Source organism: Cinclus cinclus, chromosome 35, assembly GCF_963662255.1.
Source record: "Cinclus cinclus chromosome 35, bCinCin1.1, whole genome shotgun sequence".
NCBI classification, from domain to species: domain Eukaryota; kingdom Metazoa; phylum Chordata; class Aves; order Passeriformes; family Cinclidae; genus Cinclus; species Cinclus cinclus.
In genome coordinates, this window is record NC_085080.1 from 1,110,715 (window position 1) to 1,138,699 (window position 27,985).

At 41.8% G+C, this 27,985-nt stretch overlaps 1 protein-coding gene across 3 annotated transcripts; it reads left to right on the forward strand.

The window, feature by feature from the left end:
- The first annotated feature begins 7 nt into the window (after positions 1-7).
- On the forward strand, positions 8-27,985 carry BRD2 (bromodomain containing 2). Of its 3 annotated transcripts, none has more exons than XM_062512274.1 (13): positions 8-379; positions 3,494-3,794; positions 6,907-7,044; positions 9,144-9,285; positions 12,663-12,825; positions 12,865-12,919; positions 13,632-14,003; positions 14,970-15,098; positions 15,682-15,930; positions 17,734-17,885; positions 21,725-22,035; positions 25,774-25,896; positions 27,831-27,985. In XM_062512274.1, exons 1-13 carry the CDS (start codon positions 351-353, stop codon positions 27,959-27,961), a joined length of 2,295 nt encoding a protein of 764 aa, XP_062368258.1. In that variant the 5' UTR covers positions 8-350; the 3' UTR covers positions 27,962-27,985. The 3 variants fall into 3 exon arrangements, with proteins under 3 accessions (XP_062368258.1, XP_062368257.1, XP_062368256.1); XM_062512273.1 differs by having other exon boundaries at positions 11-379; positions 17,695-17,885; XM_062512272.1 differs by having other exon boundaries at positions 16-379; positions 12,663-12,919; positions 17,695-17,885.

Consider the following 27,985-nt stretch of genomic DNA (forward strand, 5'->3'; position numbering starts at 1 on the left):
TCCGGTGAGGCTGCGAAGGAAGGACCCCCCCTTCTCTCCCCTGCGCTCTCTGTGCACCGCCCCCCCCCCCACCGTTACATCCCCTCAGAGCGCGCCGCCATTTTCGCCGCGCCCCGTGGATGTGAGGCCGAGCGCGGGTCCCGCTTGAGGAGCACCGAAAGGGGAGGGGGCTCCCGGCAAGACCCCCCTCCCCGAGCACCGGGGATGCGTTGACGGTGGACGGGGCCCCACCGGGCCGGGCAGCGGCGAAGCTTTGGCCGGGCAAAGTGGGGGGCTCGTCGGAGGAGACGGCGGGAGGAGGAGGAGAGGAAGGCCGGCCGGGCCCGCGGGCCACGCACGCAGCCGCCGGGATGTTGCAGAATGTGAATCCCCAGAGCAAGTAGGTGCTGGCACCGTGGGGACAGCGGGGACACGCGTGGTGATGGCGAGGATTGAAAGGGGGGGGTTTGGGGTGTCGGTGTGAAGGGAGAAGTTGCGGCCTGGTGGCGATGTGGTCACTGGGGGGTGTAAATGCTGTGACAGTGACATTGGGACCCCCGTGCTGAGCCTGTGTAGGAACACGGGGACCTTCAGATTATGGCGGTGTCACTGTGGGGATCAAATGCTGTGACCTGGACATTGGGAGCCCCAAATTGTGGCGGTGTCACTGTGGAACCCAAATGCTATGACAGTGACACAGGGACCCCTGTATTGTGGCATGGTCACTTTGGGACCCAAACGTTGTCACAGAGGGCATTGGGACCCTCGTGTTGGGTCTGTGTCATCCCTATGCTGTCACAGGGACACCGGGACCCCCAAATAGAGGCGGTGTCACTCTGGGACCCCCGTGTCAGGTTTGTGTCACCACAGGGTTCCCAGTTTGTGGCATGGTCACTCTGGGACCCAAATGCTGTGACAGGGGACACTGGGACCCCTGCGTTGCCTTCTGTGTCACCCCTATGCTGTGACAATGACGCAGGGACCCCCAAATTGTGGCAGGGTCACTGTGGGACCCCTGTGCTGAGATACGGACATGGGGAGCCCCGAGCAGTGGCAGTGTCACTGTGTGACCCCCGTGTTGGGTCTGTGTCACCACCGGGTCCCCGCTTTGTGGTTTTGTCATTGTGGGACCCTCAATTGGTGAATTGGGGATTGTGTCATTGTGGGACACAAATTCTGTCACAGGGGATATTGGGACCCCCGTGTTGGGCCTGTGTCATGCTGTCACAGGAGCACGGGGATCCCCAGACTGTGGCGGTGTCACTGTGGATCCCAAATTGTGGCAGTGTCACTGTGGGACCCCCGTGTTGGGCCTGTGTCACCACAGGACCCCACTTCGTGGTTTTGTCACTGTTGGACCTTCAGTTGGTGGCAGTGTCACTTTAGGACCCAAACGCTGTCACAGGGGATGTTGGGACCCCTGTGTCGGCTTCTGTGTCACCTCTATGATGTGACAGGATCACTGGGACCCCCAAATTGTGACAGGGTCACTGTGGGACCCCTGTGCTGTGATAGAGCCATGGGGAGCCCCAGACTGTGGCGGTGTCACCGTGGGACGCCCGTGTTGGGTCTGTGTCACCACAGGGTCCTCGCTTTGTGGTTGTGTCAATTTGGGACCCAAATGTTGGCACAGAGGACATTGGGACCCACGTGTTGGGCCTGTGTCACCCCCAGGCTGTGACAGTGGCACTGGGGACCCCCAAATTGTGCCGGTGGCACCGGGGTCACCCCGTCCTTACTGTTGGGGTCATGCCCTTGATTGGGCACAATCCCGGGGTTACCAAGGGGTCAACTCCGAGAGAAAAGGGAACCCCCCCAAATCCTGGATCCACCCAAAATCCTGGGATTGGTGTTGTGGGAACCCCCAAATCCTGGATTTTTCGCCCCCCCCCCCCCCCCCCCCCCAAAAAAAAAAAAAATCCTGGGATTGTTGTCCTGGGAGTCCCCAGATCCTTGGGATTGGTGTCAAAAATTCTTGGGATCAATGTCATGGATGTCCCGCAATCCCGGATCTGTCAAAATCTTTGGAATGGGAATTCTGGTGGTCCCCAAATCCTTGGAATTGATGTCCTGGGAACCCCAAATCTTTGGGATTGGTGTCCCGGGGATCCCATTCCTGGACCCCCACATCCTTGGCATTCATTTTCCATAATTTTCCATGGATTTAATGGAATTTTAGCACCCTCGCAACTTCCTTGCTTGTCCCAAATCCTGATTTTTGCCCTAAATACATGGATTCTCCCATAAAAATGCTGGGAATTTAGGGTTGGACTTCTTGGGGGTTGAGGGTTAAAATTTCTGGGAGTTCCCAGGAAAAGCAATGGGAATTTTATGGCTAAAATTTCAGGATTTTCCTGGTTAGGATTCCTGGGCTTCGCACTGAAATTCCTTGGAGTTCAGGGTCAAAATCCTTGGGAATTACGTGTGAGATTCCTGACAATTCATGGTTGAAATTCCCGGGAATTTCTGGGTTTCTTTCATTGGAGCTCCTGGCCAAAATTCCTGGAAGTTGTGGCTGAAATTCCGGGAGTTTCGGCCTAAAACTCCCAGGGTTTCAGGACCAAAATCCTCGGGAATTTGTGCCTGAGATTCCCGGGATTTCAAGGCCAAAATCCTTGGGAGTTTGTGCCTGAGATCTACAGGATCTCTGAGCTTGTATTCCTGGAATTTCATGGCCAAAATCCTCAGGATTTTTTGCCTCAAGTTCCTGAGATTTCAGGACCAAAACCCTTGGGAATTTGTGCCTGAGATTCCGTTGTGGACGTGAAGCGAAAAATCAGAATTTTCTTGGCAGACTTGTGAATTTTGGAGTGGTTTTTGCTGTGATTTCGGGATTTTTTTTTTTTTTTTTTCCCCAGAAGTTCCTTTTGGAACCCCACTGAACCTTTCTCCTTACTTTTTTTTTTTTTTGCCAGGATTTTGGGGGAGGGCAATGGCTTTGAGCTTTGAGCTCCACCATGGCCTCGCTGCCTTCCCTTCCCACCCCTCAGAGCCGAAATTCCTGGGATTTCCAATCCCAAAATCCCTGGGAGCTGGTGCCTGAGTGCCACAGGATCTCCCAGCTGAAATTCCTGGTATTTCAAGGCCAAAATATTTGGGAATTTCTGCATGAGATTCCTGGGATTCAATAGCCAAAATAGTTGGGAATTTCTGCCTGAAATTCCCAGGATTTCAAGGCCAAAATCCTTGGGAATTTTTGCCTGAGATTCCCGTGATTTCATGGCCAAACTCCTCAGGAATTTATGTCTGAAATTCCTGGAATGTCATGGCCAAAATCCTTGGGAATTTCAGGCAGAAATTCCCAGGATTTCAGGACCAAAACCCTTTGGAATTTGTGCCTGAGATTCCCTTGCGGACACGAAACAAAAATGGGAATTTTCGCGCCGGAATTGTGAATTTCGGAGCGGATTTTGCTGCGAATTCGGGATTTTTTTTTTTTTTTTTAATTTTTTTTTTTTTTCTCCTGGAAATTTCTACTGAACGTTTCCCCTTTTATTTTTTTTTTTTTTCCCAGGATTTTGGGGGAGGGCAATGCCGGCCTCATGGCTTTGGCCACGGACTCTACTCCAGGCAAACGAATCCGCAAACCTTCGCTGCTCTACGAGGGCTTCGAGAGCCCCACCATGGCCTCGGTGCCTTCCCTGCCCACCCCTCAGGTGAATCCTCCTCCTCCGGAGGTTTCCAATCCCAAAAAGCCCGGCCGGATCACGAACCAGCTCCAGTACCTGCACAAGGTGGTCATGAAAGCCCTGTGGAAGCATCAGTTCGCTTGGCCCTTCCGCCAGCCCGTGGACGCCGTCAAGTTGGGCTTGCCGGTAAATTTTGGGGAAGATTTGGGGATGATTTTTTTTTTTTTTTTTGAGTTGTTGGGATGGGTTTGTGTTACTTTTTGGGGTTTTTTTTTGGCCCCGTGAGGTTGGGTTTGCTCATAAGTTTTAGGGTGAATTTTTTTGAGTTTTTTTTTTTTGGGGTATTTTTGTGTTCCCTGTGGATTTTTGACCCATCCGTCGACCTGTAGATGCCATGAAGTTGGGCTTGCTCGTAACTTCTGGGGGAAATTTTGGAGTTTTTGTGGTGTTTTCTTGTTCCCTTTGGTTTTCTGGCCCTTCTGCCATCCCGTAGACACCACGAGGTTGGGCTTGCTCACAATTTTTGGGGCGAATTTTTGAGATTTTGGGGCGAATTTTTGAGATTTTGGGGCGAATTTTTGAGATTTCGGGGTGATTTTGTGTTCCCTGTGGTTTTTTTTTGGCCCTTCTTCCATCCCGTAGACACCACGAGGTTGGGCTTGCTCACAATTTTTGGGGTGAATTTTTGAGATTTTGGGGTGAATTTTTGAGATTTCAGGGCTATTTTGTGTTCCCTGTGGGTTTTTTTTTGGCCCTTCTTCCATCCCATAGACACCACGAGGTTGGGCTTGCTCACAATTTTTGGGGTGAATTTTTGAGATTTTGGGGTGAATTTTTGAGATTTCAGGGCTATTTTGTGTTCCCTGTGGGTTTTTTTTTGGCCCTTCTTCCATCCCGTAGACATCACGAGGTTGGGCTTGCTCACAATTTTTGGGGTGAATTTTTGAGATTTTGGGGCGAATTTTTGAGATTTTGGAGTGATTTTGTGTTCCCTGTGGGTTTTTTTTTGGCCCTTCTTCCATCCCGTAGACACCACGAGGTTGGGCTTGCTCACAATTTTTGGGGTGAATTTTTGAGATTTCGGGGCGAATTTTTGAGATTTTGGGGCTATTTTGTGTTCCCTGTGGTTTTTTTTTTGGCCCTTCTTCCATCCCGTAGACACCACGAGGTTGGGCTTGCTCACAATTTTTGGGGTGAATTTTGGGATTTTTGTGGTGTTTTTACGTTCCTTGTAATTTTTTGGCCCTTCTGCCAACCCGTGGACTCTCTCAAATCGGTCTTGCCAGTAATTTTTGGGGTGAATTTTTAGGTGTTTGGGCTTTTTTTTGTGTTCCATGTGGTTCTGCTGTGGTTTTTTTGGTCCTGTTGTGTCCCCCTCAGGTAGGGCCCAGTTCTGGGTTTTAAACTCTTCAGCCACAGGTGCCAGGTTTAGAATGAACTCGGCCTAAAATTTGGTCCCAAAATCAATTTAAAATTCATCCTAAATTTTACTTAAAGGTCATCACTAGAATTAATTTCAGAGTGATCCCAGAATTAATTTGAAAGTGTTCCTAAAATCCATTTTAGGGTGATCCTAAAATTGGTTTTAGGGTGATCTTAAAACAAATTTAAAAGTGATCCTAGATGTAATTTCAGGGTCATCCTAAACTTAATTTAAAGATGGTCCTAAAATTATTTTCATGGTGATCGTAGAATTAATTTTAAGGTGATTCCAGAATTTAAATTTAGGGTGATTCTAAAATTGGTTTTAGGGTGATCCTAGAGTTAATTTACAGGTGATCCAAAAATTAATTCAAGGATGAGCCTAAAATTAATTTCAAGGTTATCCTAGTATTAATTTAGATGTAATCCTAAAATAAATTTGGGGCTGATCCTAAAATTAATTTCAAGATTATCTTGAAGTTAATTTTGGGGTTGATCCTGAAATTAATTTCAAGATGATCCTAAAATTAATTTTGGGGCTGATTGATCCTGAAATTAATTTAATTTTGGGGGTGATCCAAGGTTTTTTCCTTGTTCCTTAGGAAAAGTTGGTCCCGAATTTTGAATTTGGAGATTTTCCCATCCATGAATTTGTAGAAGACTTGGCTGAGAATTATCCCCAAAATTTAGAGGCACCCGTGGCACCCAAGGAGTTAAAACCCAGAGGTAAAAAAATCAGTTAAACCCAGCTTAAATTGGCTTTAAACCGAGTTTAATTGGCTTCAAATTCAGGTGAAATTTGGGTTTAAATTCAGGTTACGTTTTGGTTTGAATTCACCATAAATTGGCTTTAAACTGAGCTTAAATCGGCTTCAAATTCAGGTTAAATACGAGTTTTAAATTCACCTTGAATTGTCCTTAAACTGAGTTTTAGAATTGCTTTAAATTCAGGTTGAATTTGGCTTTAAATTTGCCTTAAACTGAACTTAAATTTGTTTTAAATTCAGGTTAAATTTGCCTTAAACTGAGTTTAAAATTGGCTTTCAATTCACCTTTAACTGGCTTCAAGTTCAATTTAAATTTGGCTTAAACTGAGCTTAAACTGGCCTCAGATTCAGCCTAAATGAACCTTAGATTTAGGTTGAGATCCACCTGGAAAAACCCCAAATTCCAGCAGGATTTTTCTGCCCCAAATTCCATTAAAATTCTCCCCAAAAAAAAAAACCCACCCAAATCCCCATTTTTAACCCTTCCCCTTCCTGAGTGCCTGTTGCCCCTTCCCCCCATCCTTTTTTTTCTGCTCTCCTGAACACCAAAATTTCATTTTTTTCACCCCAAAACCCAAATTCCCCATCTTTTTTCATCTTTCCTGCCCCTCAAATTTTTGATTTTTTTTTTTTCCCCTAAAAAAATTGCCTTCTACATTTCCTGCTCTCCTGAACCCCAAAATTGCATTTTTTTCACCCCAAAACTTCTCCCTCTGTATTTCCTGATTTCCTGAACCCCAAAACTGCATTTTTTTCCACCCCAAAACCCCTTTCCTTTTATTTTCTTCTCTCCCCTTTCCTTTTATTTTCTTCTCTCCTGAACATCAAAATTTGTTTTTTTTTTCACCCCAAAAAACCCCAATTCCCCATCTTTTCTTCTCTCTTGAACCCAAAATTTTTATATTTTCCCCCTAAAAAAATCTCCTACATTTCCTTCTTTCCTGACCCCCAAATTTTGATTTTTTCTTTTTTCCCCCCAAAACCCCCAATTCCCCATTTTTTTCTTGTTCTCCTGAACCCAAAATTTGCCTTTTTCACCTCAAAACCCCTTGCCTTTAATTTTCCTCTCTCCTGACCCCCAAAATTGGATTTTTTTTCTCCCCAAAAAGGATTATCACAAGATCATCAAGCAGCCCATGGACATGGGAACCATCAAGAGGCGTTTGGAGAACAATTATTACTGGGGGGCAGCTGAGTGCATGCAGGACTTCAACACCATGTTCACCAACTGCTACATCTACAACAAGGTGAGAGGAAAAATAAAACCACCCAAAAACGTACAAAATGCACCCGAAACGCACGCGGGAGAATAAAAAAAAAAAAAAACCCCGGGAAAAACGGGCAAAAAACACCCAGAAAGGGTAAAAAAAATAACCAAAAATGGGCGAAAAATCGCAATAAAAACACCCAAAAATGCGCCCAAAAATTCCGTAAAATGCACCTAGAAATTCCATTAAAAACACCCAAAAATGGGCGAAAAATTGCAATAAAAACACCCAAAAATGCGCCCCAAAATTCCATCAAATGCACCTAGAAATTCCATTAAAAACACCCAAAAACGGGCAAAAAACCATCCAAAAAGGGGTAAAAAAATCACAATAAAAACACCCAAAAATGTGCCCAAAAATTCTATAAAATGAACCCAGAAATTCCATTAAAAACACCCAAAAAGGGGCAAAAAACCATCCAAAAACGGGCAAAAAAAACACAATAAAAACACTCAAAAATGCGCCCAAAAATTCCATCAAATGCACCCAGAAATTCCATTAAAAACACCCAAAAACGGGCAAAAAAACCATCCAAAAACGGGCAAAAAAAACACAATAAAAACACTCAAAAATGCGCCCAAAAATTCCATCAAATGCACCCAGAAATTCCATTAAAAACACACAAAAAGGGGTAAAAAAACTCAATGAAAACACCCAAAAATGCGCCCAAAAATTCCATAAAATGAACCCAGAAATTCCATTAAAAACACCCAAAAATGGGCGAAAAATTGCAATAAAAACACCCAAAAATGCGCCCCAAAATTCCATCAAATGCACCTAGAAATTCCATTAAAAACACCCAAAAACGGGCAAAAAACCATCCAAAAAGGGGTAAAAAAATCACAATAAAAACACTCAAAAATGTGCCCAAAAATTCTATAAAATGAACCCAGAAATTCTATTAAAAACACCCAAAAATGGGCAAAAAAATCACAATAAAAATGCCCAAAAATGCGCCCAAAAATTCCATCAAATGCACCCAGAAATTCCATTAAAAACACCCAAAAACGGGCAAAAAAACCATCCAAAAACGGGCAAAAAAAACACAATAAAAACACCCAAAAAGAAAAAATATCGGAAAAAATCAGAAAAAAAATCAGAAAAAAATCAGAAAAAAATCGGAAAAAAAATCAGAAAAAAAAATCTGAAAAAAATTGAAAAAAACCAGAAAAAAATCGGAAAAAGTCAGAAAAAAATCGGAAAAAAATCAGAAAAAATCGGAAAAAAAATGGAAAAAAAATCAGACAAAAATCGAAAAAAATTAGAAAAAAATCATAAAAAAAATCTGAAAAAAACCCGAAAAAAACCAGAAAAAAATCGGAAAAAGTCAGAAAAAAATCGGAAAAAAATTGGAAAAAGTCAGAAAAAAATCGGAAAAAAATCAGAAAAAAATCAGAAAAAAATCAGAAAAAAATCAGAAAAAAAAGGAAAAAAAACAGAAAAAAATCAGAAAAAAATAGGAAAAAAATCAGAAAAAAATAGGAAAAAAATCGAAAAAAATCGAAAAAAATCGGAAAAAAATCGGAAAAAATCGGAAAAAAATCAGAAAAAAATGAAAAAAACCAGAAAAAAATCGGAAAAAATCAGAAAAAATCGGAAAAAAATCGGAAAAAAATCAGAAAAAAATCAGAAAAAAATCAGAAAAAATCGGAAAAAAAATGGAAAAAAAATCAGACAAAAATCGAAAAAAATTAGAAAAAAAATCATAAAAAAAATCTGAAAAAAAAATGAAAAAAACCAGAAAAAAATCGGAAAAAGTCAGAAAAAAATCGGAAAAAAATTGGAAAAAGTCAGAAAAAAATCGGAAAAAAATAGGAAAAAAATCAGAAAAAAAAGGAAAAAAACCAGAAAAAAATAGGAAAAAAATCAGAAAAAAATCAGAAAAAAATAGGAAAAAAATCAGAAAAAAAATCAGAAAAAAATCGAAAAAAATCATTAAAAAAATCGGAAAAAAATCGGAAAAAATCGGAAAAAAATCAGAAAAAAAGTCAGAAAAAAATCGAAAAAAAAGGGAAAAAATTCCCCAACAATCCGGGCTTGGTTTTGCCGTGGCCAATTCCCAGTTTTGTGCCCCCCAGCCCACGGATGACATCGTGCTCATGGCTCAGACCCTGGAGAAGCTGTTCCTGCAGAAGGTGGCTCAGATGCCCCCGGAGGAGCAGGAGCTGCTGCTGCCCCTGGCCAAGAACAGCCACAAGAAAGGGGCAGCACGGGCTGCAGGTAGGAAAAAAAATAGTGAGGGAATGGTAATTAATTAGGGAGTTAATTGGGAGAGAAGGAGGGTGGATGTGGGAATTAATGCAGGAATTAATTGGGGATAAAGGGGTTGGGTGTGGGGATTAATACAGGAATTAATTGGGGATAAAGGGGTTGGATCAGGGGATTAATACAGGAATTAATCGGGGATAAAGGGGCTGGGTCAGGGAATTAATACAGGAATTAATTGGGGATAAAGGGGTTGGATCAGGGGATTAATGCAGGAATTAATTGGGGATAAAGGGGTTGGGTGTGGGGATTAAAACAGGAATTAATTGGGGATAAAGGGGCTGGATCAGGGGATTAATACAGGAATTAATTGGGGATAAAGGGGCTGGATCAGGGGATTAATGCAGGAATTAATTGGGGATAAAGGGGCTGGATCAGGGGATTAATGCAGGAATTAATTGGGGATAAAGGGGATGGATCAGGGGATTAATGCAGGAATTAATTGGGGATAAAGGGGATGGATCAGGGGATTAATACAGGAATTAATTGGGGATAAAGGGGATGGATCAGGGGATTAATACAGGAATTAATTGGGGATAAAGGGTATGGATCAGGGGATTAATGCAGGAATTAATTGGGGATAAAGGGGATGGATCAGGGGATTAATACAGGAATTAATTGGGGATAAAGGGGTTGGATCAGGGGATTAATACAGGAATTAATTGGGGATAAAGGGTATGGATCAGGGGATTAATGCAGGAATTAATTGGGGATAAAGGGGTTGGATCAGGGGATTAATACAGGAATTAATTGGGGATAAAGGGGCTGGATCAGGGGATTAATACAGGAATTAATTGGGGATAAAGGGGCTGGATCAGGGGATTAATACAGGAATTAATTGGGGATAAAGGGGCTGGATCAGGGGATTAATACAGGAATTAATTGGGGATAAAGGGGTTGGGTGTGGGAATTAATACAGGAATTAATTGGGGATAAAGGGGATGGATCAGGGGATTAATACAGGAATTAATTGGGGATAAAGGGGATGGATCAGGGGATTAATACAGGAATTAATTGGGGATAAAGGGGCTGGATCAGGGGATTAATACAGGAATTAATTGGGGATAAAGGGGTTGGATCAGGGGATTAATGCAGGAATTAATTGGGGATAAAGGGGTTGGATCAGGGGATTAATGCAGGAATTAATTGGGGATAAAGGGGATGGATCAGGGGATTAATACAGGAATTAATTGGGGATAAAGGGGATGGATCAGGGGATTAATGCAGGAATTAATTGGGGATAAAGGGGTTGGGTCAGGGGATTAATACAGGAATTAATTGGGGATAAAGGGGCTGGATCAGGGGATTAATACAGGAATTAATTGGGGATAAAGGGGTTGGGTGTGGGGATTAATACAGGAATTAATTGGGGATAAAGGGGATGGATCAGGGGATTAATACAGGAATTAATTGGGGATAAAGGGGTTGGGTGTGGGAATTAATACAGGAATTAATTGGGGATAAAGGGGATGGATCAGGGGATTAATACAGGAATTAATTGGGGATAAAGGGGTTGGGTGTGGGAATTAATACAGGAATTAATTGGGGATAAAGGGGCTGGATCAGGGGATTAATACAGGAATTAATTGGGGATAAAGGGGCTGGATCAGGGGATTAATACAGGAATTAATTGGGGATAAAGGGGATGGATCAGGGGATTAATACAGGAATTAATTGGGGATAAAGGGGATGGATCAGGGGATTAATACAGGAATTAATTGGGGATAAAGGGGATGGATCAGGGGATTAATACAGGAATTAATTGGGGATAAAGGGGTTGGGTGTGGGAATTAATACAGGAATTAATTGGGGATAAAGGGGATGGATCAGGGGATTAATACAGGAATTAATTGGGGATAAAGGGGCTGGATCAGGGGATTAATACAGGAATTAATTGGGGATAAAGGGGATGGATCAGGGGATTAATACAGGAATTAATTGGGGATAAAGGGGATGGATCAGGGGATTAATACAGGAATTAATTGGGGATAAAGGGGTTGGATCAGGGGATTAATACAGGAATTAATTGGGGATAAAGGGGCTGGATCAGGGGATTAATACAGGAATTAATTGGGGATAAAGGGGTTGGATCAGGGGATTAATACAGGAATTAATTGGGGATAAAGGGGCTGGATCAGGGGATTAATGCAGGAATTAATTGGGGATAAAGGGGATGGATCAGGGGATTAATACAGGAATTAATTGGGGATAAAGGGGCTGGATCAGGGGATTAATACAGGAATTAATTGGGGATAAAGGGGTTGGGTGTGGGGATTAATACAGGAATTAATTGGGGATAAAGGGGATGGATCAGGGGATTAATACAGGAATTAATTGGGGATAAAGGGGCTGGATCAGGGGATTAATACAGGAATTAATTGGGGATAAAGGGGTTGGATCAGGGGATTAATACAGGAATTAATTGGGGATAAAGGGGATGGGTCAGGGGATTAATACAGGAATTAATTGGGGATAAAGGGGCCTGGTCAAGGGGATTAACTGGGGGTAAAATACCTGGATACGGACAAAATTTGGGAATTAATTCAGGAATTACTTGGGGAGTTGTTTAGGAATTTATCTGGGGATGAAACCGTTGGATCTGGGAATTCATTCACTCTGAGTGCTGCCGGAATTCCCAGTTAGGATCTTCCCAGTCCCTTTTCCCAGGATTTCTGTGTCCTTTAGGATGTTTCCAATCCCTTTTCCCAGATTTTTTCTGTCCCCAAATTCCTTTTCCCATTTTTTTTGAATCCCCAAATCTCATTTTACATCCTTTCAGGAATCCCAAACCGCTCTTCCCAATTTTTTTGCGTTCCCCATTCCCAATTTTTCTGGGTTGTTTTTTTTTTTTTTTTTTTTTTTTTTTGTTTTTGTTTTTTTTTTGATCCCGCAGATCCCAAATCTCAATCCCAATAAACATTCCCAATTTCCCAATTTTTTTTTTTTTTCCCCAGCCCTCCTGGCAGGTCTGACCAGCTCAGCCCAGCAGGTCCCGGCCGTCTCCTCGGTTTCCTTTAACATCTTCCCAAATCCCTTTTCCAGTTATTTTTTTTGTGTCCCCCATTCTCTTTTCCCAGGTTTTTTGTGTCCCCAGATCCCTTTTTCTGGATTTTTGTGTCCTTTTCCCAATTTTTTTGTGTCCTTTAGTAATCCCAAATCTCATTTTCCAGACATTTTACATCCCTTCAGAAATCCCAAACCGCTCTTCCCAATTTTTTTGCGTTCCCCATTCCCAATTCTTCCGATTTTTTTTTTTTTTTTGATCCCGCAGATCCCAAATCTCAATCCCAATAAACATTCCCATTTTTTTTTTCCCCCCCCCCCCCCCCCAGCCCTCCTGGCAGGTCTGACCAGTTCAGCCCAGCAGGTCCCGGCCGTCTCCTCGGTTTCCCAGCCCTCGTCCGGTTACGCTCCGAGCGCTCCCGAAATTCCCACGACCGTCGTGAACCTCCCGCACCCTTCGGTGATCGCGGCGCCGCTCCTGAAATCCCTGCAGCATCCCGGAGCCATTCCTGGAAATCCCAGCAATCCCAGTAATCCCAGTCCAACCATCCTGGCTGCCCCCGCGCCCACCCAGCCCGTGGCTAAGGTGAGGAATAGGGGGCTGGGAAATTATTTTGGGGAATTGTGGGTGGGGAATTTGGGAATGGGGAGTTTGGGAATTCAGGGTGGGAAATTTGGAATGCTGGGATGGGATCTTGGGATACTGGGATGGGAATTTAGGGATACTGGGGTGGGATTTCAGGATGCTGGGATGGAGTTATGGGATACTGGGATGGAGTTTTGGGATACTGGGATGGAGTTATGGGATACTGGGATGGAGTTATGGGATACTGGGATGGAGTTTTGGGATACTGGGATGGAGTTTTGGGATACTGGGATGGGATTTTGGGATACTGGGTTGTGATTCTGGAGACTGGGATGGAGTTTTGGGGTACTGGGATGGGATTTTGGGATACTGGGATGGGATTTTGGGATACTGGGATGGAGTTTTGGGATACTGGGATGGAGTTACGGGATACTGGGTTGTGATTCTGGAGACTGGGATGGAGTTTTGGGATACTGGGATGGGATTTTGGGATACTGGGATGGGATTTTGGGATACTGGGATGGAGTTTTGGGGTACTGGGATGGGATTTTGAGATAGTGGGATGTGATTTTGGGACACTGGAATGGAAGTTTTTCTCCTGGATTTAAACGTTGGGACATTGGGGATGAAATTCCGAGACCCCACAACCATCCCAAACCCTCACAGTCCTTCCCCTCCCTTTTTTTTTACCTAAAACCCCCTTTTCCCCCAGAAAAAAGGCGTGAAGCGGAAAGCCGACACCACCACTCCCACCACCACGGCCATCATCGCCACGAGCGGCGGCGAATCCTCCCCTTCCATCGCCGAAAACGCCAAAGCCGCCAAAATCCCGGCGCGGCGCGAGAGCGGCCGGCCCATCAAACCTCCCCGGAAAGATTTACCGGATTCCCAGCAGCACCAAACCTCCAAGAAAGGGAAACTCTCGGAGCAGTTGAAATATTGCAACGGCATCCTCAAGGAGCTGCTGTCCAAAAAGCACGCGGCCTACGCGTGGCCGTTCTACAAACCCGTGGACGCGTCGGCGCTGGGGCTGCACGACTACCACGAGATCATCAAGCATCCCATGGATCTCAGCACCATCAAGGTTTGGGAGGGGTTTTTGGTTTTTTTTTTTTTTTTTCTTTTGTTTGTTTTTTTAGGGTTTTTTTTAGGGATTTTTTGAGGAATTTTTTTTTTTTTTTAGGATTTTTAGGGGTATTTTTAAGTTGTTTTTTTTTTGGGGGGGGTGGGGGGGTTTAGGGATTTTTCAGGGAATTTTTTTTTTAAGGGTTTTTTGAGAAAATTTTCAGTGACTGTTCCAAGATCCCATTGACAGTTCCAAGATCCCGTTGACCGTTCCAAGATCCCATTGACTGTTCCATGTCCCCATTGACCGTTCCAAGATCCCGTTGACCGTTCCAACATCCCGTTGACCGTTCCAAGATCCCATTGACCGTTCCATGACCGTTCCAAGATCTCATTGACCGTTCCAAGATCCCATTGACTGTTCCATGTCCCCTTTGACCCTTCCAAGATCCCGTTGACCCTTCCAAGATCCCGTTGACCCTTCCAAGATCCCGTTGACCGTTCCAAGATCCCATTGACCGTTCCAAGATCCCATTGACTGTTCCATGTCCCCGTTGACCATTCCATGACCCTGTTGACTGTTCCAAGATCCCGTTGACTGTTCCATGTCCCCTTTGACCATTCCAAGATCCCGTTGACCCTTCCAAGATCCCGTTGACCCTTCCAAGATCCCATTGACCGTTCCAAGATCCCATTGACCATTCCATGACCCCGTTGACCATTCCAAGATCCCATTGACCGTTCCATGTCCCCGTTGGCCATTCCATGACCGCATTGACCATTCCAAGATCCCATTGACCGTTCCATGTCCCCGTTGGCCATTCCATGACCGCATTGACCGTTCCAAGATCCCATTGACTGTTCCACGTCCCCATTGACCGTTCCAAGATCCTGTTGACCATTCCGTCACCCCGTTGACCCTTCCATGACTCTTTTGACCATTCCAAGATCCTGTTGACCATTCCTGTCTATTTTTTCCCGGCAGAGGAAGATGGAAAACCGGGAATACCGTGACGCGCAGGAATTCGCCGCCGACGTTCGGTTGATGTTCTCCAACTGCTACAAGTACAACCCTCCGGATCACGACGTGGTGGCCATGGCCAGGAAACTCCAGGTGGGAATTCCCAAAATACCTGGAAGAAAAAAAAAAGAAAAAAAAAAAAACAAAAAAAACCCCAAAAAAACCAAAAGAAGCCACTCGGAATTCGGGTTTTGCCGGGGATAGGTTTGGGTTTTACACTGGGAGCACTGGGAGTGTTTTTTTGGTGTGGGTTGAGAAGGAAATTACGAAATTATGGAGTTTTGTGGGTTTTTTGGGAATTTGGGATTGGAAATTTGGCATTCTGTCAAGATTGGGCCACCCAAAATCGCTGGAATTTCAGGAATTTTTAGGAATTAAAAATTTGGAATTATTTGGGAGCATGGGGAGTGGTTTCTTGGTGTGGGATGAGAAGGAAGTGAGGGAATTTTGGGGTTTTTTTTTTTGGGAATTCCATGTTGGGAATTTGGTATTTTACCAATATCAGGCGACGGGAAATCGCCGGAGTTCCGGAATTTTTTTTGAGAATTGGAAATCAATTAATCCCATACTGGGAGCACTGGGAATTCCAAATCCGGCCGATCCCGATGCCAAAAAAAAAAAAAAAAAAAAAATTTTTTTTGTTTTTTTTTTTTTGTTCTTTTTTTTTCCCCCCCAGGACGTGTTCGAGTTCAGCTACGCCAAAATGCCGGACGAGCCGCAGGATTGCGGCGCGGCGTCGGCGTCGGCGCCGCTGCCTTTGGCCAAATCTTCGTCCGAGGATTCTTCCAGCGACGAGGACGAGGAGGATGAGGACGAGGACGAGGAAGAGGACGAGGAGAGTTCCACGGAGACGTCCTCGGAGAGCGAGGAGAGCTCGGATTCCGAGGAGGAGCGAGCGAATCGCCTGGCGGAGCTGCAGGAGCAGGTGGGGGGAAAATGAGGGAAGGTCAGGGAATAATTGAGGGAAAAGTAGGGGGAAAACAAATGAAGAATCGGGGAAAGAATCCGGGAAGAAATGGGGAAATGTCAGGAAAAAATGGGGGAAAAATTGCGGGGGGGAAAAATGGGGAGAATATCACCAAAAAAAAATAAAATGGAAGAAAAGTCAGAAAGAAATGGGGAAAGAAAAAAATTGGAGAAATCAGACAAAAATTGGAAAAAAATGAGAAAAAGTGGGAAAAAAATTAAAAAATGGGAAAAAAATCAGAAAAAAATGGGAAACAAATGGGGGGAAAAGGGGGAAAAATGGGGAAAAAAGGGAAGAAAAACAGGAAAAAAAATCAGAAAAAATGGAGGGGAAAGACAGGGAAAAAAATTGGGAAAAATGTGGAAATAAATCAGAAAAAAATGGGGGAAAATCAGAAAAAATTGGGGGAAAATGGGGAAAAAAATCAGAAAAAAATGGGGGAAAAATGGAAAAAAATGGGGAAAAAAAATCAGAAAAAAATGGGGAAAAATCAGAAAAAATTGGGGGAAAATGGGGAAAAAAATGGGGAAAAAATGGGGGAAAAATCAGAAGAAAACGGGGGGGAAAAAAGGGGGAAAATGGGGAAATAAATCAAAAAAACGGGGAAAAATCAGGAAAAATGGGGAAAAATCAGAAAAAAATGGGGGAAATTGGGGAAAAAATCAGAAAAAAATGGGGAAAAAATGGAAAAAAATGGGGAAAAAATGGAAAAAAATGGGGAAAAAATGGAAAAAAATGGGGAAAAAATGGAAAAAAATGGGGAAAAAATCAGAAAAAAATGGGGAAAAATCACAAAAAATTGGGGGAAAATGGGGAAAAAATCAGAAAAAAATGGGGAAAAAACTGGGGGAAAAATGGGGGAAAAAATCAGAAGAAAACGGGGGGAAAAAAAAGGGAAAAATGGGGAAATAAATAAAAAAAACGGGGAAAAATCAGGAAAAATGGGGAAAAATCAGAAAAAAATGGGGGAAAATGGGGAAAAAAATTGGGGAAAAACGGGGAAAAAATTGGAAAAAATGGGGAAAAAAATCAGAAAAAAATGGGGAAAAATCAGAAAAAATTGGGGGAAAATGGGGAAAAATCAGAAAAAAATGGGGAAAAAATGGGGGAAAAATCAGAAAAAAATGGGGGACAAAATCAGAAACAAATGGGGAAAAACGGGGAAAAAATTGGAAAAAATGGGGAAAAAAATCAGAAAAAAATGGGGAAAAAATCAGAAAAAATTGGGGGAAAATGGGGAAAAAAATCAGAAAAAAATGGGGAAAAAATGGGGGGAAAATCAGAAGAAAACGGGAAAAAAAAGGGGAAAAACGGGGAAAAAAATGGGGAAATAAATCAAAAAAATAGGGAAAAATCAGAAAAAAATGGGGAAAAATCAGAAAAAAATGGGGAAAAAATGGGGGAAAAATCAGAAGAAAACGGGGGAAAAGAAATGGGGAAAAACGGGGAAAAAAATGGGGAAATAAATCAAAAAAACGTGGAAAAAAATCAGAAAAAAACAGGGAAAAACAGGGAGGGGGAAAAAAAAAAATCAGCAAAAAACGAGGGGAAAAAACCGGGGAAAAAAGAAAAAAAAAGGGGGGGAAAAAACGGGATGGGGGGGGGGGGAAAAAAAAAAAAACCCAGAAAAGAAGGGAGCAAAAAAGGGAGGGAAAGAGAGGAGGAGGCAGCGGGAAGGCGGCGCCGGCCGCGCTCGGGCGCTCACTGGCCCCTCTGTCGCAGCTGCGCGCGGTGCACGAGCAGCTCGCCGCGCTCTCGCAGGGCCCCGTGTCCAAGCCCAAGCGCAGGCGCGACAAGAGGAAGAAGAAGAAGTCGGAGAAGCACAAAGCGAGGGCGGGAACGGACGAGGAGACGCGGCAGCGGCAGGCGCAGCTGCGCAGGGCCCGGAAAAACTCGGCCGCGGCGGGTTCAAGGTGAGACGCTCGAGGGGTTTTGTGGGGTTTTGTGGGGTTTTGTGGGGTTTTGGGATGGTTTTGTAGGGATTTGAGGTGGGGTTTTGGGGTTTTGGAACACTGGGATTGCTGCGCAGGGCCCGGAAAAACGCGGCCGCGGCGGGTTCAAGGTGAGACACTTGAGGGGTTTTGTGGGGTTTTGGGATGGTTTAGTGAGGTTTTATGGGGTTTTGTAGGGATTTGGGATGGTTTTGTAGGGATTTGGGATGGTTTTGTAGGGATTTGAGGTGGGGTTTTGGGGTGTTGGAACACTGGGATTGCTGCGCAGGGCCCGGAAAAACTCGGCCGCGGCGGGTTCAAGGTGAGACACTCGAGGGGTTTTGTGGGGTTTTGTGGGGTTTTGTAGGGATTTGGGATGGTTTTGTAGGGATTTGGGGTGGGGTTTTGGGGTGTTGGAACACTGGGATTGCTGCGCAGGGCCCGGAAAAACTCGGCCGCGGCGGGTTCAAGGTGAGACACTCGAGGGGTTTTGTGGGGTTTTGTGGGGTTTTGTGGGGTTTTGGGATGGTTTTGTAGGGATTTGAGGTGGGGTTTTGGGGGTTTTGGAACACTGGGATTGCTGCGCAGGGCCCGGAAAAACGCGGCCGCGGCGGGTTCAAGGTGAGACACTTGAGGGGTTTTGTGGGGTTTTGGGATGGTTTAGTGAGGTTTTATGGGGTTTTGTAGGGATTTGGGATGGTTTTGTAGGGATTTGGGGTGGGGTTTTGGGGTGTTGGAACACTGGGATTGCTGCGCAGGGCCCGGAAAAACTCGGCCGCGGCGGGTTCAAGGTGAGACACTCGAGGGGTTTTGTGGGGTTTTGTGGGGTTTTGTAGGGATTTGGGATGGTTTTGTAGGGATTTGGGATGGTTTTGTAGGGATTTGGGGTGGGATTTTGGGGGTTTTGGTGCACTGGGATTGCTGCTCAGGGCCTGGAACAACGCAGCCGCGGCGGGTTCCAGGTGAGACCCTCGAGGGGTTTTGTGGGGTTTAGTGAGGTTTTGTAGGGATTTGGGATGGTTTTGTAGGGATTTGGGATGGTTTTGTAGGGATTTGGGATGGTTTTGTAGGGATTTGGGATGGGATTTTGGGGGTGTTGGAGCACTGGGATTGCTGCTCAGGGCCCGGAAAAACTCGGCCGCGGCGGGTTCAAGGTGAGACCTTGAGGGGTCTTTGTGGGGTTTTGTGGGGTTTTGTGGGGTTTTGTAGGGATTTGGGATGGTTTTGTAGGGATTTGGGGTGGGATTTTGGGGGTTTTGGTGCACTGGGATTGCTGCGCAGGGCCTGGAAAAACGCGGCCGCGGCGGGTTCAAGGTGAGACCCCCGAAGGGATTGGGGTCTTTGTGGGGTTTTGGGATGGTTTTGTGGGGTGTTGTAGGGATTTGGGATAGTTTTGTGGGGTTTTGGGATGGTTTTGTAGGGATTTGGGATGGTTTCGTAGGGATTTGGGATGGTTTTGTAGGGATTTGGGATGGTTTTGTAGGGATTTGAGGTGGGATTTTGGGGGTTTTGGTGCACTGGGATTGCTGCTCAGGGCCCGGAAAAACGCGGCCGCGGCGGGTTCAAGGTGAGACCCCCGAAGGGATTGGGGTCTTTGTGGGGTTTTGTGGGGTTTTGGGATGGTTTTGTAGGGATTTGGGATGGTTTTGTAGGGATTTGGGATGGGATTTTGGGGTGCTGGAGCACTGGGATTGCTGCTCAGGGCCCGGAACAACGCGGCCGCGGCGGGTTCAAGGTGAGACCTCGAGGGGTTTTGTGGGGTTTTGTGGGGTTTTGTAGGGATTTGGGATGGTTTTGTAGGGATTTGGGATGGTTTTGTAGGGATTTGGGATGGTTTCGTAGGGATTTGGGATGGTTTTATAGGGATTTGGGATGGTTTTGTAGGGATTTGAGGTGGGGTTTTGGGGTGTTGGAACACTGGGATTGCTGCGCAGGGCCCGGAAAAACGCGGCCGCGGCGGGTTCCAGGTGAGACCATGAGGGGTTTTGTGGGGTTTTGTGGGGTTTTGTGGGGTTTTGTGGGGTTTTGGGATGGTTTTATGGGGTTTTGTAGGGATTTGGGATGGTTTTGTAGGGATTTGGGGTGGTTTTGTAGGGATTTGGGGTGGGATTTTGGGGTGCTGGAGCACTGGGATTGCTGCACAGGGCCCGGAAAAACGCGGCCGCGGCGGGTTCAAGGTGAGACCTCGAGGGGTTTTGTGGGGTTTTGTGGGGTTTAGTGAGGTTTTGTAGGGATTTGGGATGGTTTCGTAGGGATTTGGGATGGTTTTGTAGGGATTTGGGATGGTTTTGTAGGGATTTGGGATGGTTTTGTAGGGATTTGGGATGGGATTTTGGGGTTTTTGGAGCACTGGGATTGCTGCGCAGGGCCCGGAAAAAAAACCCAAGAATCAGAAAAAATTCTCAAAAATAAGTAAGAAAAAAACTTCCAAAAATCAGGGAAACAAATCGTAAAATATCAGAAAAAAAAAAACCCTTAAAAAATCAGAAAAAAAATCTCTAAAAAATCAGGAAAAAATCCCTAAAAAATCAGAAAAAAAAGTCTCTAAAAAAATCAGAAGCAAAATCTCTAAAAAATTAGAAAAAAAATCTCTAAATAATCAGGAAAAAATCCCCAAAAAGTCGGAACAAAATTATCCCTAAAAAATCAGGAAAAATCCCTTAAAAATCTGGAAAAAATCCCTAAAAAAATCAGGAAAAAAAATGCCTAAAAATCAGAAAAAAATCCATACAAATCCGTAAAAAATCTTTAAAAATCAGAAAAAAAAATCTCTAAAAAATCAGGAAAAAATCCCCTTTATAACCCCCTGACACATTTTATTTTATTTTATTTTATTTTATTAATTTTATTTTATTTCATTTCATTTTATTTTATTTTATTTTATTTTATTTCATTTTATTTCATTTTATTTTTTAAATTTAAATTTATTTATTTTATTTTGTTTCATTTTATTTTATTTCATTTCATTTTATTTCATTTTGTTTTATTCTATTTTATTTTATTTCATTTCATTTCATTTCATTTATTTCATTTCATTCCATTTTTTATTTTAAATCATTTCATTTTATTTTATTTTATTTATTTCATTTCATTATATTATATTATATTATATTATATTATATTATATTATATTATATTTTATTTCATTTCATTTCATTTCATTATATTTTATATTATTTTATTTCCTTTCTTTTCATTTTATTTTATTTTATTTTATTACATTTCATTTCATTTTATTTTATTTATTTCATTCCATTTCATTTCATTATATTTTATTACATTTCATTTCATTGTATTTTATTTCATTTCATTTCATTTCATTTCATTTTATTATATTTTATTACATTTCATTTTATTTTATTTTATTACATTTCATTTCATTTCATTTCATTTTATTATATTTTATTACATTTCATTTCATTTCATTTTTTTTTATTTTATTACATTTCATTTCATTTCATTTTATTATATTTTATTACATTTCATTTCATTTCATTCCATTTCATTCCATTTCATTTTATTATATTTTATTACATTACATTTCATTTCATTTCATTTCATTTTATTATATTTTATTACATTTCATTTCATTTCATTTCATTTTATTATATTTTATTACATTTCATTTCATTTCATTATATTATATTTTATTACATTTTATTTCATTTCATTATATTTTATTACATTTCATTTAATTTTATTTTATTTTATTTCATTTCATTATATTTTATTCCATTTCATTTCATTTCATTTCATTCCATTCCATTTCATTTCACTTCAATTCCTTTTATTTCACATCTCCCCCCTCCCGCGCCGCGCAGGAACCCCAAGAAGATCTCGAAGGCGGCGCCGGCGCCGGCGGCGTCGCTGCCGGACTCGGAGGAGGAGGAAGAGTTCAAACCCATGAGCTACGACGAGAAACGGCAGCTGAGCCTGGACATCAACAAACTGCCCGGGGAGAAACTGGGCAGGGTGGTTCACATCATCCAGTCCCGGGAGCCCTCCCTGCGCGACTCCAACCCCGAGGAGATCGAGATCGACTTCGAGACGCTCAAGGCGTCCACGCTGCGCGAGCTGGAGCGCTACGTCCTGTCGTGCCTGCGCAAAAAACCCCGCAAGCCCTACAGCGACGGTGAGTGCGGGGCTGAGTGCGGGGCGGCTCCTCCCTTCCGGCCTCCGCTGCGCTCGCGGGGGTTCCTTGGGGGGGTTTGGGGATTTTTTGGGGTTTTTTTGGGGTTTTTTTTGGGGTTTTTTTGGGGTTTTTTTAGGGATTTTTTGGGATTTTTTTCGGATTTTTTTGGGATTTTTTCGTGTTTTTTTTCAAATTTTTTAGGGATTTTTTCGGATTTTTTAGGGATTTTTTGGGATTTTTTTCGGATTTTTTTCGGATTTTTTTTCGGATTTTTTTTTGGGATTTTTTCGGATTTTTTAAGGATTTTTTCGTTTCTTTTTCGGATTTTTTCGGATTTTTTTTTGGATTTTTTTTCGGATTTTTTGGGATTTTTTTCGGATTTTTTCGGATGTTTATTCGGATTTTTTAGGGATTTTTTCGGGATTTTTTTCGGATTTTTTCGGGATTTTTTTCGGATTTTTTGGGATTTTTTTCGGATTTTTTCGGATTTTTTTTCGGATTTTTTTTCGGATTTTTTAGGAACTTTTTCGGATTTTTTTTCAGATTTTTTAGGGATTTTTAGGGATTTTTTTCGAATTTTTTCGGGATTTTTTCGGGATTTTTTTCGGATTTTTTTGGATTTTTTTTCGGGTTTTTTTTCGGATTTCTTTTCGGACTTTTTAGGGGTTTTTTTGGGATTTTTTTCGTATTTTTCCGCGATTTTTTCCACGATTCTTAGCGGATTTTTTTCGGGATATTTTTAGGATTTTTTTTTTTTTTTTTTTTTTTTTTTTTGGTGGGGTGGGGGGATATGATATTTCACGTTTGGATTTTTTTGGGGATGGCGTCGGGGTTTGCCGCGGCTCGAGGCGTCCGCGCCGCGCGAGCTGGAGCGCCACGTCCTGTGGTGCCTGCGCAAAAAACCCCGCAAGCCCTACAGCGACGGTGAGTGCGGGGCTGAGTGCGGGGCGGCTCCGGGGGCGGCTCCTCCCTTCCGGCCTCCGCTGCGCTCGCGGGGCTTCCTTGGGGGATTTTTTGGGGTTTTTTTGGGGTTTTTTTGGGGTTTTTTTGGGTTCTTTTAGGGATTTTTTGGGGTTTTTTTGGGGTTTTTTTAGGGGTTTTTTCGAATTTTTTGGGGTTTTTTTCGGATTTTTTTAGGGGTTTTTTGGGGTTTTTTTAGAGATTTTTTTAGGGATTTTTTGGGGTTTTTTTAGGGATTTTTTGGGGTTTTTTTAGGGATTTTTTGGGATTTTTTTCGGATTTTTTTGGATTTTTTTGGTTTTTTTTTCGGATTTTTTGGGATTTTTTTCGGATTTTTTTGGGATTTTTTCGTGTTTTTTTTCAAATTTTTTAGGGATTTTTTCGGATTTTTTAGGGATTTTTTGGGATTTTTTTGGGATTTTTTTCGGATTTTTTTTCGGATTTTTTTTTTGGGATTTTTTCGGATTTTTTAAGGATTTTTTCGTTTCTTTTTCGGATTTTTTCGGATTTTTTTTTGGATTTTTTTTCGGATTTTTTGGGATTTTTTTCGGATTTTTTCGGATGTTTATTCGGATTTTTTAGGGATTTTTTCGGGATTTTTTTCGGATTTTTTCGGGATTTTTTTCGGATTTTTTGGGATTTTTTTCGGATTTTTTCGGATTTTTTTTCGGATTTTTTTTCGGATTTTTTAGGAACTTTTTCGGATTTTTTTTCAGATTTTTTAGGGATTTTTAGGGATTTTTTTCGAATTTTTTCGGGATTTTTTCGGGATTTTTTTCGGATTTTTTTGGATTTTTTTTCGGGTTTTTTTTCGGATTTCTTTTCGGACTTTTTAGGGGTTTTTTTGGGATTTTTTTCGTATTTTTCCGCGATTTTTTCCACGATTCTTAGCGGATTTTTTTCGGGATATTTTTAGGATTTTTTTTTTTTTTTTTTTTTTTTTTTTGGTGGGGTGGGGGGATATGATATTTCACGTTTGGATTTTTTTGGGGATGGCGTCGGGGTTTGCCGCGGCTCGAGGCGTCCGCGCCGCGCGAGCTGGAGCGCCACGTCCTGTGGTGCCTGCGCAAAAAACCCCGCAAGCCCTACAGCGACGGTGAGTGCGGGGCTGAGTGCGGGGCGGCTCCTCCCTTCCGGCCTCCGCTGCGCTCGCGGGGCTTCCTTGGGGGATTTTTTGGGGATTTTTTGGGGTTTTTTTAGGGGTTTTTTTGGGTTTTTTTAGGGATTTTTTGGGGTTTTTTTAGGGATTTTTTGGGGTTTTTTTAGGGATTTTTTGGGATTTTTTTCGGATTTTTTTTGGATTTTTTCGGGATTTTTTCGGGTTTTTTTTCGGATTTTTTAGGGATTTTTTGGGATTTTTTTCGAATTTTTTCGGGATTTTTTTGGATTTTTTTACGGATTTTTTCGGGATTTTTTGGGATTTTTTTCGGATTTTTTCGGGATTTTTTCGGATTTTTTTGTGATTTTTTAGGGATTTTTTAGGGATTTTTTTGGGATTTTTTCGTATTTTTTTTCAAATTTTTTAGGGATTTTTTGGGATTTTTTTCGGATTTTTTTCGGGATTTTTTCGGGATTTTTTCGGATTTTTATACGGATTTTTTAGGGATTTTTTAGGGATTTTTTTCAGATTTTTTTGGGATTTTTTCGTATTTTTTTTCAAAATTTTTAGGGATTTTTTGGGATTTTTTTCGGATTTTTTTTCGAATTTTTTCGGGATATTTTCGGATTTTTATACGGATTTTTTAGGGATTTTTTGGGATTTTTTTCGAATTTTTTCGGGATATTTTCGGATTTTTATACGGATTTTTTTCGGATTTTTTCGGATATTTTTTCGGATTTTTTTTCGGATTTTTTAGGAATTTTTTCGGAATTTTTTCCGGATTTTTTAGGAATTTTTTCGGATTTTTTCGGAATTTTTTTCGGATTTTTTGGGATTTTTTTTCGGATTTTTTGGGATTTTTTTCGGATTTTTTCGGGATTTTTTTGGATTTTTTTCAGATTTTTTCGGGATTTTTTCGTATTTTTTTTCAGATTTTTTTAGGGATTTTTTGTGATTTTTTTGGGATTTTTTCAGATTTTTTCGGATTTTTTTTTTTTATTTTTTCGGGATTTTTTCGGAATTTTTTGGGATTTTTTTCGGATTGTTTTGGGATTTTTTCGGAATTTTTTTCGGATTTTTTCGGATTTTTTTTCGGATTTTTAGGAATTTTTTGGGATTTTTTTCGGATTTTTTCGGGATTTTTTCAGATTTTTTTAGGGATTTTTTTGGGATTTTTTTGGGATTTTTTTCAGATTTTTTTGGGATTTTTTCGGATTTTTTTTCGGATTTTTTCGGAATTTTTTGGGATTTTTTTCGGATTTTTTTGGGATTTTTTCGGATTTTTTTTCAGATTTTTTAGGGATTTTTTTGTGATTTTTTTGGGATTTTTTCGGGATTTTTTTGGGATTTTTTCGGATTTTTTTTCGGATTTTTTCGGGATTTTTTGGGATTTTCCCCTGACGTTCCCTGATTATTTCCCCAATTTCCCCTGATTTTTGCCCTCATTTCCCCCCATTTTTCCCCGATTTCTCTTCACTCTATTCCAAGTTTTCCCTGATTTTTTTCCCACCTTTATCCCCAATTTTTCCCCCCATTTCTCCTCCCTTTCTCCTGGCTCTTTTTTTTCCAATTTTCCCCAATTTTTCCCGCGTTTTTCCCTGGATTTCTGCTGGTTTTTTTTTATTTTTTCCCGGCGTTCCCTGCCTTTATTCCTGATTTTTTTCCCTGTTTTTTCCCAGCCCTGAAGAAGCCGGTGGGGAAGACGAAAGAGGAGCTGGCCCTGGAAAAAAAACGGGAATTGGAAAAGCGGCTCCAGGACGTGAGCGGACAGCTGAACTCGGCCAAGAAACCCCCAAAAAAGGGTCCGGAATTCCGGGAATTCTGGGAATTCTGGGAGTTTTGGGAATCTGGGGAATCCCGGGAATCAGATTTCAGGATTTTTTTTTTTTTTTTAATTTTTTTTTTTGGAGTTCAGGATGGGATTTTGGGGAGGGGGAGAGCAGCTGAACTCGGCCAAGAAACCCCCAAAAAAGGGTCCGGAATTCCGGGAATTCTGGGAGTTTTGGGAATCCGGGGAATCCCGGGAATCAGATTTCAGGATTTTTTTTTTTTTTTAATTTTTTTTTTTTGGGAATTCAGGAGTTCAGGATGGGATTTTGGGGAGGGGGAGAGCAGCTGAACTCGGCCAAGAAACCCCCAAAAAAGGGTCCGGAATTCCGGGAATTCTGGGAATTCTGGGCATCCTGGGATGGGGAATTCTGGGAGTTTTGGGAATCCTGGGATTCTGGGAATCCTGGGAATTGTGGCAGTGGAAATTGGGGAATTCCGGTGAATTTTGAGGATTTTTTTCTGGAGTTTTGGGGCTCTTGGGGATTTGGAAATTTTGGGAATTTTTTTTTTAGGGAATATTTTTTGGGACTCTTGGGATTGGGAATTCGGGATTTTTTTTGGAATTCAGGAGTTCAGGATGGGATTTTGGGGAGGGGGAGAGCAGCTGAACCAGGCCAAGGAACCCCCCCCCCCCAAAAAAAAGGGTCCGGAATTCCGGGAATTCTGGGAGTTTTGGGAATTCCAGGAGCTGGGAATATTCTGGGATTGGGAATTCCGGGATTGGGAATTCCAGATCCATCAATCCTTTGGGATTGGGAATTCCAGGAGTTGGGATTGGGAATTCCAGGTGTGCCAAAATCCTCAATCCACCAATCCCAGCTCCCCAGACCCAGGAATCCTTTCCTTTCCTTTCCTTTCCTTTCCTTTCCTTTCCTTTCCTTTCCTTTCTTTTATTTCTTTTTCTTTCTTTCTCTCTTTCTTTCCTTCCTTTTCTTCCTTTCTTTCTTTTCTTTCTTTTCCTTTCTTTTTCTTTCTCTTTCTTTCTTTCTTTCTTTTATTTCTTTCTCTTTATTTCTTTCTTTTCCTTCTTTCTTTCTTTGTTTCTTTCTTTCTTTCTTTCCTTTCTTTCCTGTCTTTCTTTTCTTTCTCTCTTTCTTTCTTTCTTTCATTTCTTTATTTTTTTCTTTTCCTTCCTTCCTTTCCTTTCCTTTCTTTCTTTTCTTTCTTTTCTTTCTTTCTTTCTCTTTCTTTCTCTCTTTTCTTTCTTCTCTTTCTTTCTTTTCTTTCTTTCTCTCTTTCTTTCTTTCTTTCCCTTTATTTCTTTATTTTTCTTTCTTTCTTTCTTTCCTTTCTTTCCTTTCTTTCCTTTCTTTCCTGTCTTTCTTTTCTTTCTCTCTTTCTTTCTTTCTTTCTTTCTTTCTTTCTTTCTTTCTATTGTTTCTTTCTTTTTCTTTATTTTTTTCTTTTCCTTCCTTCTTTCCTTTCCTTCCTTTCCTTTCCTTTCCTTTCTCTTTCTTTCTTTTCTTTCTTTTCTTTATTTTCTTTCTTTTCTTTCTTTTCTTTCTTTCTCTTTCTTTCTCTCTTTCTTTTCTTTCTTTCTTTTCTTTCTTTTTGTTTCTCTCTTTCTTTTTCTTTCTTTCTTTCTTTATTTCTTTCTTTTCCTTTCTTTCTTTCTTTCTTTCTTTCTTTCTTTCTTTCTCTTTATTTCTTTCTTTTTCTTCCTTCCTTCCTTCCTTCCTTTCCTTTCTTTCTTTTTCTTTTTATTTATTTATTTATTTATTTATTTATCTATCTATCTATTTCCCCTCCCCACCTCTCAAAATTATTTCCTCTGGGATTTTTAGTGCATCCCATTCCCAAAATTTTTTTTTTTTTAATCCCCCCCCCTATAATTTTTATTTACATATTTATCTATATATATATATATTTATTTTTTTCTCTCTTTTTTAAATTTCTCCCAAAACAGCCAACGAGAAGCCGGAATCCGCCCAGGCCGCGGCCGCGTCGCGGCTCAGCGCTTCCAGCTCCAGCTCTGACTCCAGCAGCTCCAGCTCCTCCTCCTCTTCCTCGGACACCAGCGACTCGGATTCCGCTTAGAATTCCCAGAACAAAAAACAAAAA

Excerpts from the sequence above, each read along its gene's own strand:
- BRD2 (XM_062512272.1), top strand. The coding sequence starts at position 351 with ATGTTGCAGAATGTGAATCCCCAGAGCAA. Across the intron at positions 380-3,493 it reads AATGTGAATCCCCAGAGCAA|GATTTTGGGGGAGGGCAATG; the intron begins GTAGGTGCTGGC and ends TTTTTTTCCCAG. Across the intron at positions 12,920-13,631 it reads CCACCCAGCCCGTGGCTAAG|AAAAAAGGCGTGAAGCGGAA; the intron begins GTGAGGAATAGG and ends CTTTTCCCCCAG.